Genomic DNA, 12160 nt, shown 5'->3' on the forward strand with positions numbered 1-12160 from the left:
ACCGCTTGCGTTAGGATTTGCCGATTCTGTGGTACCCGCCGAATTGGCCAATCGTAGAGCAGGAGGTGGGTTACTACCACCCAATCCTAGAATAGGAGGCGGGATTTCACCAATACGGGTAGGAAACGAATAACTGTCACTATCTGACCGACAAGCTGTTACAGGTTGACGGTTATTTTTTAACAGTTTAGACAAAACATTTGCTTTCAAATGATAATAAGGTCATTAAACGTTACCTTATTTCTGTTAAGAAAGAACGGTCCGCTTGCACTTCCACGAAGTGCTCTAGAAACAGCCCGGGATGCCATGGATGCCATGGATGCCGCCATGTTGAACCGGAAGTGAGAGATATACAGCAGCCGAGCGCGTGCACGTGGAGAAGGTGAGAGGGAGTGAGTGCGCGCGCGTTCATAAAGTTGCTGTTGAAAACCTTTGACCTTTGAGTCGTACCTGGGATTGATAAAACATCCTGTACTCCTAAAATATTCCGTTTAGACACGTGACTCGGTTTAATACATTTTATTTTGGATTGTTAACTGTATTCCAGAAAGGACAATAAGAACGAAAGAACGAAAGAAAGAAAGAAAGAAAGAAAGAAAGAAAGAAAGAAAGAAAGAAACTAACTGGGCAAATAGATAGCTAAATAAATCAACATAAATAAGTAAATAAATAAAAACAAATAAGTAAAGAATGAAACTAAGTAAATATTTAGATAAATAAACAAAAGTAAATAAGTGAATAGACAAATAAATAAATAAACAAACAAACATAAATAAGTGAAGATAGATAGATGGATAGATAGAGAGATAGACAGATAGATAGATAGACAAATAGAGAGATAGATAGATAAAGAGAGATAGACAGATAGATAGAGAGATATGTAGATAGATAGATAGACAGATAGAGAGAGAGAGAGAGAGAGAGATAGATACAGTGCTGTGAAAAAGTATTCGCCCTGATTATCCTGATTTCTTCTGTTTTTGTGTATCTCATATTAAATAGTTTCAGAAAGTAAAACAAAATCTAAGATAAAACAAAGGCAACCCGAGTAAACACTAAATACAGTTTTTAAATGATACTGTTATTTATTAAAGCAAAAAAAAAGTTATCCAATCCCAACTGGGCTTGTGTGAAAATGTATTTGCCCCTGTAGTTATTAATTCCCCAAATCTATGAGACTGCATTGATAATGGGGTTCAGCTGGACTAGACACAATCAGGCCTGATTACTGCAAACCCTGTTCAATCACATCAACACTTACATAGAACTTTTTCAACAGCAGGAAGTCGGTTAAAAAGTGTTACGCAGTTCTGTTGCGTCCGAGGACGTATGTTTATTTATAGCGGTGTGTTTAAACGGATTATGTTGTGGGTACACCGGATGGAAAATATAAGAGTCGGGGTTATCACGTCGATATGCTGAAGGTATATCGACTCCCTTGTCATTACTGCTTGCTGACCCCATTTTTGTAAATTCGGAGCATATTCAGGAGGACGACATGGTGGATGACTGTCAAGGTTTCGGGGTACGTCTGGAAAACTCGGTTGTTTTGAGTAAATTAGACTCTCATCAGCATGTCAGCGAGAGAGGACGTGACGAGAGCGATACAAAAATACCATTCTCTCTTTTCTGATGTTCCTGGTAAAACTACAGTCTTGAGCCACGATATCGATGTGGGCACTTAAAGCAACATCCGTATCGACCGAATCCAATGAAGCGAGCAGTGATGAAGAATGAGCTTGAGTATTTGTTAAATAATGGAGTGGCTGTCCGTGGTCATAGCCCGTGGAGTTCGCCATGTCTGTTAGTGCAGAAATCAGACTCTTCTCTCCCCTTTTGCACGGATTACTATAAGGTTAATAGCGTGACCAAGGCAGATCCTTTACCCTGCACTGAAGATTGTGTCGAATGAATTGGTTCTGTCACCAAACTAGATCTCCTTAAAGGATACTGGCTAGTCCCTTTAACCGCCCGAGCTAGTGATATCTCTGCGTCGGTCACTCCTGATAGCTTTCTGCAATAGACGTTAATGGCGTTTGCGCTGCGAAACACTCCAGCCCCCTTCCAGAGGCTGATGCGGAAGGTTTTGTCCGGAGTGACGAATCGCAAGGCATATCTGAATGATCTGGCAATTTATTCGGATAACTGGGAGGATCATGTACGTAGCTTGGACCGGGTGTTCAGACGTTTCGCTGATGCTTCCTTGACTTTGCATCTTTCAAAGTGTGAATTTGCAAACGCCGCGATCACATATCGAGGTAAACGTGTAGGTCAGATCCCCGCTGACTGACCTCCTTAGTACTTCGAAAGAGTTCGAATGGAGTGCCGGGTGTGATCATGCTTTCGCCGCTGTGAAGGATTCATTGTGTAACGCACCAGTTCTTTCTGCTCCTGATTTGTGACACGACCGTTCCAGTCGAGCGTAGATCCCAGCGCTGTTGGAGCTGGTGGAGTGCTGATGCGGGAGGATGACTCTGGTATTGTGTTATTTCTTGTAGACAGTTTCAGCATGTCAGAGTAATTACAGCGCTATTGAAAAAAGGAGGCTCTGGCCTTGGTGTTGGCGGCGCGGCACTTTGAAGTGTATTTGGGAGGCCGTTGTAGCCCGATTAAAGTGTACACCATCCACAATCCATCGGATTTCCTGTCGCAGATGTCTAACTCTAATCAACGTGTGACGCGTCGCTCACTTCTTTTGCAGGAATACAATCTTGACATTAAACATCGGAAAGGTCCGGGTAACGTAGACGCGAGTCTGCAAAAGCGATCGTTAGTGATCCCGAGTGACGCGGGTTGTTTTTTGCTCTCCCATGGCTGCGTAAATTCAGTGGTGGGGGCGTTGCGTCCGCGGACGTATGTATTTTTGCGTTTGTGTATATTCTGCGTTGTATTCCGATGTCTTTTGTTCTCTATCCAACATAATGCAGGTACTCCGACTGACCATCTGTATTCAATTAGTCTACGTCCGAGGCAATCAGACGGCGTACGGGAGGAGCAGAGATATCTACTACAAAGCTTTCTTATTTTGTGCTATGTTTTTGAGGAAGATCGCAGCTTCTCTGTGAAGGTCCAAACTGCTTCAGTCACAAAAAGGACTGATGTTCCAGAAGATTTGTAGTGTGCGTTATTACCCTCACAAAGCTCTTCGTTTCGGAAACCGGAGAGAGTCTAACAGACACACGGTCTGATGCGTTACACGCAAAAAACGTGAATCTTCCATCACAGGAAGAATGCAGCAGTACCAAACCAGATGCCTTTATTTCGTTTCCGTACAGATGTTGTTATTATCGTATGCAGAGTCAGAGGAAGATGATTTCAGCTCTTGAAGAATAGTCCCAATGTTCATGTAGAAATGATTCAAAACATGTATTCCACACCGAGCCAAAGACGAAATGGAGCTTTTTCGTGATATAACCTATAACCCTATATTGCCATATTTCCATATATTGCCTGGCGCTGTCTTTATTTCGTTATGCTGCTGAATGTGTATACATAAAGCAAGCACAATTTGCTTGCATCTCCTCATTTGTAAGTCGATGTGGATAAAAGCGTCCGCTAAATGAAGAAGTGTAAATGTAAAATGCAAAGCACTGCTTGAGTGTACATGTTAAAAAAGAGTTACTGTTTGCCATGAAATAGGAGGCTGAGACAGGTGTAAATGCTGTGAAGAGTCGTCTGAATGATTTTTAATGAGACCCGACAGTCAGTACGTTCACATGGACGACGATAATCCGATACGAACCCGATTAAGACGATACTCTGATTAAGAAACCAGCATGTAAACGGAGATTATTGATGACCTTAATCCGATTAAAGTCACACTCGAAGTAAACACGAATGGAATTAAGGCGTGTGGAGGATTCCTGTTTTAGTCGCGTTATCGACGTGCGTTACAGACGCGTACACACCTTAATCACACTGTTAACGTCGTGTAGGAGTTTTAGGAGAAATAGATGTATCTGGGCTACCATATAGTATCTAAGTACGCGGTTTGGGACGCAGCCCACGGCTTCAAGCAGTCGTCTATCTGCACGTACAGCATACACATACAACAAAAAATGAAACCCCCCAAAACTGTATACGGTCCCATAACGAAGACCGACCGTATGTCGATACGTGAAATTCCGGAGGGACGTCGGACGACGTGGCGTGGGGACGTAATGACGTGTACTGTTAATCGCTCTATGTTCTATAACGTGTAAAACAGGAGCATGAAAGGAGTATTCTAAAAGCGACTCATGTAAACACCTTAATCAGAATAATGTCTTATTCAGAATAAGGTCAGTAATTACACTACTGCTGTCCGTGTAAACGTAGTCACTGTTACTACCTGGAAGTTTATTAGTTTCCTTAAACAGTCCATCCTGAAGTGTTTTATTCCTCTTACACCGCAGCAGTTTGCCAATGCTTACAACGGATCGTTTATTAACGGATGATACGTCTGACTTTTTATCCATTTAGACAGTAGATACACGTATATATGTTGTGGAACATCCACCGGCTCTCACTTCGGATATAGCAGCTACAATATAAACGGTCATTCCTTTTATCACCAGCCTCTACTGATTATTTTCCTTCTTGAAGTTAATGACAGTTAAGAAGTTAAGGAAATACACAGCTTGTTATGTTCCTGAGCACAGAGCACTGAAACTGGAGACTCCTTCCATAAATGACACATCAATAACACGTCTATATTTCCTCACAGGAAACTTCACCATATCGATGATTAGACATTTTTCTTTGCAAACAAATAGAATGTTTTTTGTTTTTTTTTAAATCATTAATAAATCATTAGTCTGTCTTATTATTATGTAGATGGTCAGAAATGCCTATGAACGAGCTGTTACTGTACGGAGTATAATGTGACAATATTTAGTGAATATACTTTTACAACTGTGATTTAAGCATATTCTCTCTCTCTCTCTCTCTCTCTCTCTCTCTCTCTCACTCGCTCTCACTAGCATGATCCCATTAACTTCCAGTTTTGCCAGAGCACTTAAATATCTCAGCCTATTATTCAGTCAAGAGCGGTCATAAGGATCATTTAAGACAGTTCTAGCGAGAATAAGAGCCACGCTAATATGCTAATAGGCTCTTATAATAAAAAATTATGCAAATGGACGGATTTGATGGATTTGCTTCAGCCTTATTCAGTCTTTTATGTTTGTTCTGCTCCCCGTCGAATTTTACGCACCGCTTCCAGGAACTTTTTAATAGGCCAAGATCCATATTTAAGAGGAACAGATACATATAGAACGTGTTCTTGTGCCAGCTGTAGTGTTACTTGTGTAAGCACGATTTCACGGCGTGAGAACGAACCCCAGGCTCTCGGATTTATTCTGTTGACTAAGCTTTAGCGCTCAGCTGTTCGCCATCCGGCTATTTGATACAGTATATTAGATATAAAGAGTCTCAGGTGGTCTAGGGTTGGGGGGTGGGGGGGGGGGGGGGGGGTTCTCCGTTTGCATAAGCACACATTACTTATACATGAAGAATCTTTAGATGTGTTCACCTAAGTTTAATTTTTTTTTTTTTTTCCCTGAGTACTGCTCTGAAACACCGTTTTAGATTTGGATTGGATTTGGCATGTTCTCTGATCTTATCTGACCTACTGGTGGACGTTTTATCCATGGTGTGACTTTTCTACTGTTTATGCAAAGTCAAGTTGTTCCTTGAGAATGACTTGAGAACAGTTCAGTGATGTTAAACGGGACGGTCAGAGCCACGAAGGGGAAACACATTTCAATATTAAATATCGGCTTATTGTAATTAGACAGAACCTAGCTGAGAACTGAGCATGTAAAAATAATCCACCTTGCCAACCAGGGACCAGCGTTAGCCGTTCGGTCGGGTCAAATTTGAGCCAACATTATTTTGTCTGTTGGGAGAGCGTTGCCAGGTTTGTTATGAAAAGTGCATCCTTGCCAACATTGGACCAACATCAGGCCCTATGTTGACCGAATGTCGTTCCAAAATTGTTGGGCTAACTGTGGTAGGGTTGTTGCAAACGTATGCCCTTGTCAATGTTGGGCCAAGGTTGTCTAAGTTGTTAAGATGAGTACACTTTTGACACCACTGACCGAACATTGTTAACTTTTCTTTCATAAAAACCCTGACACAGTTGGCCCAATCCTGGTCCAACGTTGAGCTAACAGTTTTAGGGTTTTAATGAATATTGCCCCCTTGCCAGCATTAGTCAATGTCTGGCCTACAGTGTCAGGGTTGTTATGACAAATAAACCCTTGAGCTAACAGTTTTAAGGTTTTATTGAATATTGCCCCATTGATAGCATTACCCCATCATTAGCCAAGATCGGGCCAACTGTGTCAGGGTTGTTACGAAATGTACGCCCTTGCCGATGTTGGACCAACATTAGGGCAACAGTGTCAATCATGTTATGTAACATTGGGCCAAGATCGGGCCAACTGTGTCAGGGTTGTTCTGAAAAGTACACCCTTGACACCAATGACCCAACATTGGCAAGGGCTTTATTTTTCATAGGAACCCTGACACAGTTGGCCCAATGTTGGACCATTAGTGTTAGGGGTTTAATGAATATCGCCCCTTTGCTAGCATTAGCCCAAACTAGCCAACATTTGGCCTAGAGTGTCCAACATTAGGGCAACAGTGTCAGTATTGTTATGTCATGTTAGGCCAAGATTGGGCCAACTGTGTCGAAGTTGTTCGGAAAAGTACACCCATGAAACCACTGACCCAACATTGTTAAGGGTGCACTTTTCATAACAAGCCTGACACAGTTGGCCAAATCTTGGTCCAATGTTGGACCATTAGTTTTAGGGTTTTAATGAATATTGCCCCATTGCTAGCATTAGCCAAGGTTTTGTCAGGGTTGTTATGAAAAACAAGCACTTGTCAATGTTGACCAACATCGGGGCAAAAGTATCAGGATTGTTATGTAACGTTGGGCCAAGACTGCGCTAACTGTCTCATGGTTGTTATGAATTTTTCACAGTCTTTTTCACATCCTGATTCTCCAAACACTCCATGCCCTCAGGCACAGTCTCTCTCTCTCTCGCTCACTCTCTCTCTCTCTCTCTCTCTCTCTCTCTCTGATTGATTCAGAAGTCTCATCTGTTCCTCTTCACTGTAACCCACAAACCGCTCTCCTGCAGCTCATTGCCGACGGCTCTATTCAATTTCCCTGCACCTCCGTTACTCCGAGCTCAAAGAAGAAGAAAAATGAGGAAACAATCTCGCGCTTCATCTTCAAGTGCTATTCTGTAGCTTATAATGCTACATAGATTTTTCATTTTCGCCGCACATTCCATCGCACTCGCGTACCGAGCACCGAGCCACAGGGCCGCATGAATAATTTTCGAGGCGTGAGCCAGGCGCCATCATTTTTTGCTTCTTCTTATTCTTCTTCTCCTTTTTCTAAGGAATTCATTGAGCTCGAACTTTCGTCATTACGCGATTGTTAGACAAAGCGTGTTCGAGAACGCAAATCCGGACCACGGGAAAGCTAAGACGGGCCAGAACTGAATACGCTCGGCGTCTGAATCAACAAACCAGGAAGGTGGGATCCTACTCGGCTACAGCGCGAAGAAAGTCTCCTGAGAACGACAAATCGAAATAAAATTCCGAAAAGATACTGTCGTATCCCAGCTGATACACGGCAAGCACGTTTGGTGTTTTTTTCCTCAGACGGTAGGCCCGGAGGAGGGGTCGGCTCGTTTTTTTGAGAGCAGATTTCACGCTGTCAGTGTGAGCAGCTTCACAGATGAATAGTCTGAAAAATAAACAGACAAATAAATAAAATGAATCAGCGGCTAATACCGAGCGCTTCAGCACTGTCATGGGACGCTTAATCAAATTCCCATCAGTAGCAGTTTTCTCTCCACTCTGTCGTTCCTTGTGTTTGTGTGTGTGCGTGTTAAATCACTTCCATTCACTGCACACCATTGATTTTGAGCTCATAATCCACACATATTTGTCACTTCTAGACTGTATCGGTGATGCCTGTGGGGTGTATTTTAATTTACACACACTGTGAATCAGACTTAAATGTTGAATGCTGGGTGTTCGTGTAAGGATGTGTTTTCTACACACACGCAATGCTGTTAAACTACATTCAGCTACTTCATACAGCGCCGCATCAGTCATTTCGTCTGTCCAGCTCACTCGCCTGCACACCCTGCTCGAACAGACCATCTTCCTAAGCTTCAACTTCCATGATAATACCGCCAGAAACGTCATCGCGCTCGTCATCTCGTAGATCACCGACTGACGGCATAATGACGCCTGCATTGCATCCTGGGGACTTTTTGAATATTTGGAACGTCTCTGGAAAACGGCGAGTGAGAAAAGAATCTCTCGGTCTTCCAAACCCCGACTGTTAGCCCGTACGTTTGAGGTCACTGACATGTTTTTGTTTATTAAACACCAATAGCAATGCGTCGCGAATGAGAACTAGTTTCGATGATTCGAGAACCTTGACTCGAGTTCCACAGCGAAGCCCCGTCTCGGCCATAAACCTACAGAAACCACAGGGCGGACTCCGTGCAGAGACGGCGGCCTCCTTTCTCCAGGAACCGCCGTGTGGTTTCGAGTAAACTCACATCGCTCACTCCGTGATGGGATCGCTGGCAGCTCTCTGGCTGATATAAAACCCTTCACCTGCTGTTGCTCAGAGGTGTATATGAAGGATTCCCAAAGCCAATCTTCATTTCAAACCCCACCATGTTCGTCTGTCAGGAGGTGTAGAGCACACTTTCAGACTTTTCACACTTTGGCTAGCTTTTTCTCCCCAGAAGGCTCCTCTCGTCTTCTCTCTCTGTTTCTGTCTTACTATATCTTCTTCGTGGTTCTCTTTTATTCCGTGCCCACTGAGAAAGAAATCCGTGCCTGGATGCTCGCAAGGCAAATAAACAGAAGGAGTCGTGCTGGACAGTCAGATTGTACAAAACAGCCCATTACGGCTAACAAAACACTAGTTAGCGTGATTATATTTATCGAATGCTAATTCAGTGCCTAGACACGCGTTATTATCAGCGCTAGCGTAGCGAGTCTTTGTTTTCGCTTTGAATCTGTTTTGTTGATGTGGTGCGTCCACCATCCAGCTCTCGGTTACCATAGAAATGTTAACGAGTGGACCTGCGATTTGACTTGGACACTGGACTGTCGGAGCTGCTGTCATATATAATAATATATAATAGCGGTAATAACAATATATAATTGCTGTGAAAATAGGGAAAGCAATCAAATCCAATATGATAGGGGGGGGGGGGGGGGGATAAATATATATTTCAGAGTTTGAAATGTGTTTTGGAGAAGCACAAAGACAAGCACACACAAACACACACACACACACACACACACACACACACACACACACACAAAACAACTATCACATGACTCAGATGACTAAAATATTCAATACACTTGGGCAAGAGAGACAGGGTGACACTTAGCCCTGTGTGGTTGGAAGAAAGTGGTTAGTCACTCTGAATAAATGTTTTTTTTTTTCTCGTGACAGACAGGGCCACAGAGGAGAAGCAGTCTCGTTGAGATTTTAAAAATGATTCACGGTCAGAATCTGTAATAATTTTTAAAAATTGCACTTTTGCACTCATTTTTCCCCCCTTGTTAAGCAAAAGCTGAGTGCGTCGTTCACCTGGTTTAAGTGTAGGGAACAGAGACAGCACGGTGAACACGGATTGGATTGGATTGGATTGGATTGGATTGGATAGACACATGGCTTAATCCAATTTTAGATCCCATTATACCAACCTAAATATTTGGCAGAAATATGTTTCTGCAAATTGGGGGAACGTTGACTTACTAGTCAGCACGTTTGCCTCGCACCTCCAGGGTTGGGGGTACTAATCCCGCCTCCACCCTGCGTGCGAGGAGTCTGCGTGTTCTTCCCATGCTACGGGGGTTTCCTCCGGGTACTCCAGTTTCCTCCCCAAGTCCAAAGAGGCTGATTGGCATTACGAAATTGTGCATAGTGTGTGAATGCGTGTGTCATCGTGTCCTGCGATGGGTCGGGGAGTTCCCTGGGATACGCTCCAAGCTCGAAACCCTGTGTAGGATGGGCAGTACAGACAATGGATGGCTGGATGGATGGATGTTTCTGCAAATTATGAAAGTGAGAATACATTGTCTCAGTTACGTTGTCTTAGTTTTGTTAGAACGCTTTAATATTCTAATAAACCCGACACCTCTCACCCTGTAAATCTCTTTGAGCCTATTTTCTTCCTGATGGGTATTCAACCCTGCGACTCTCGCCTACCCAACAGCTCCTGCCCTGAAATAATTATTAGGTACGTGCACCTATTGTTTTCTAATTATGGATCGCCTTCCGGTGGGTTGCTTTTAGGTGCAAATCTTGAAAAATAAAATTCTTCACACTGTAATGGTAGGAAACGCATATTTCCGGGCATGTTGTGTGAATTCGGCGAAAGGCTTAATCTGAATCTCTGAGCTCCACTCCGGCAAAGTACTCATTTCAATTCCCGATAATGTAAGCCATGGTCCGTTCCGAAACGATCAGGCCTGTGCCCTACTCTCTGTGCATACGAGGTTAAAAGTAACAGACGTTGGGATTTTGCTCCACCGTGAACCGATCGCTGAACTCTGTATCATGTCTTAATTTCTAGCACATGCAACGGATGACAAATCTGCTGTACGATGCTAGGCATTTATATTTTGTGTTATTGTCTTGCTGCAGTATGCCGTAGCCAACATAAAAAGGTGGACTAAAGGCTACGAGTAAACCGTAATTTCCCAGTTGCCTTTTTGTCCAGATGTAATAACACAACAAAGACTATTGGGGCGAAAGTGTCCATCGAGTGTCTGGTTCAATAAGAACTGTTTAAGGACCCATTCAAGTAATTGGTTTTCAATACTTCAGTTTGAAATGACCCTACAAATGGCTGCCTTGAACGTTCTTGCCTATCAAATTGCTCCTGCATAGGCTTCACTTCAGAACAGACGTCACAGACAATCATACTCTACTCGAACATATACGAACACCTCACCGTTTCTTAGATCAAGGTGTTAGTTAAGGTCAAAACTATCAATTTTGCAGGCGGCTAAAATAACGAAATATTTATCTATTTATTCATACCTTCATCTTGGTCAGGGTTGTGGTGGATCCAGGGATTATCCCGGGACTAAGGCCACGGGGCATCCCACACACACACACATATATATACTTAAACAACATTCACACCTAGGGACAAACTAGAGAGTATGTAATCTGTCTACCGGCATGTTTATGGACAGTTGGAAGAAACTTGAGGACCCGGAGGAAACCCACACAGACCTGAGCTCAGGATCGACACGTAGGCCCTGCAGCCCTGCGATGGCAACACTACCTGCTGCACCTGTACTCCACTCAACATCCATGATGAACCCAACTATTTGGGTTTGTATCGTATGGTATGTTTGCACTGAATGCGATGCTGTTGTTTGTTTTTTTTTTTTTTTGTTCCCTTTATAACAACATGCTGAGCGAGCGAAAAGGTAAGCAACACATACGAGAAAAGAATTGAGCTCAGAGCATCCCATTAACCTTGTTTTCTTGTGTGGAAGCACCTCTTCCTCTATCTTAAGTCCCCGTCGCTTACGGGCTCTCAGGAGGCCTGCAACTAATTAACCTTGTGGAGGAAGCAGTGGAGGATTAGGGATGAGAATGTTAAGCAACCTATCACACGCCAGTTGGATTACCATAAGCAACTTTCAAGTGGCTTAACCAATATTTGTCTGAACCTGCAGTGTGAGAACTTCATCCTTCATGAATTCTAAGTAACACTCTGACTTTTGGACGGGGAAAAGAGACATGCCTGGAATAGCGAAGACCAGGTCCTTTAGAAAGATGCATGATGTTGTTTTGGCAAATAAGAATAAAGACGCAGGTGTTTTTGTAGCTGTGTTTCTACAAAGCTGAGAAAGGGATCACACCCAAATCTTCCATGGCTATTTGGAGAATACGTATGAGATATGGCTTGGGAATTCTGTGACAGTCAAGTTCCTATAAAGCTCATTCTTTCATTCATCTTCTGTAAACACTTTATCCCAGCCAGGGTCGCCGTGGATCCGGAGCCCGTTTTGGGAACGCACCTTAGATGGGATGTCAACCCATCTCAGGGTGCCGTAGGGGCAATTTAAAGTCGCCACATACCTCCACAAGGAG

At 43.2% G+C, this 12160-nt stretch overlaps 1 protein-coding gene across 1 annotated transcript in view; it reads right to left on the reverse strand.

Annotated features, from left to right (window-relative positions):
- suclg2 (succinate-CoA ligase GDP-forming subunit beta) overlaps positions 1 to 392 on the reverse strand; it is a 92037-nt gene extending 91645 nt beyond the window's left edge. The window contains exon 1 of the mRNA XM_053674012.1: positions 237 to 392. Within this exon, the coding sequence (XP_053529987.1) occupies positions 237 to 329 (93 nt within the window). The 5' untranslated portion in view covers positions 330 to 392. The remainder of the gene's footprint in view (positions 1 to 236) is intronic.
- Positions 393 to 12160: the final 11768 nt, after the last annotated feature.

This window comes from Ictalurus punctatus, chromosome 21, assembly GCF_001660625.3.
Source record: "Ictalurus punctatus breed USDA103 chromosome 21, Coco_2.0, whole genome shotgun sequence".
Taxonomy (NCBI): domain Eukaryota; kingdom Metazoa; phylum Chordata; class Actinopteri; order Siluriformes; family Ictaluridae; genus Ictalurus; species Ictalurus punctatus.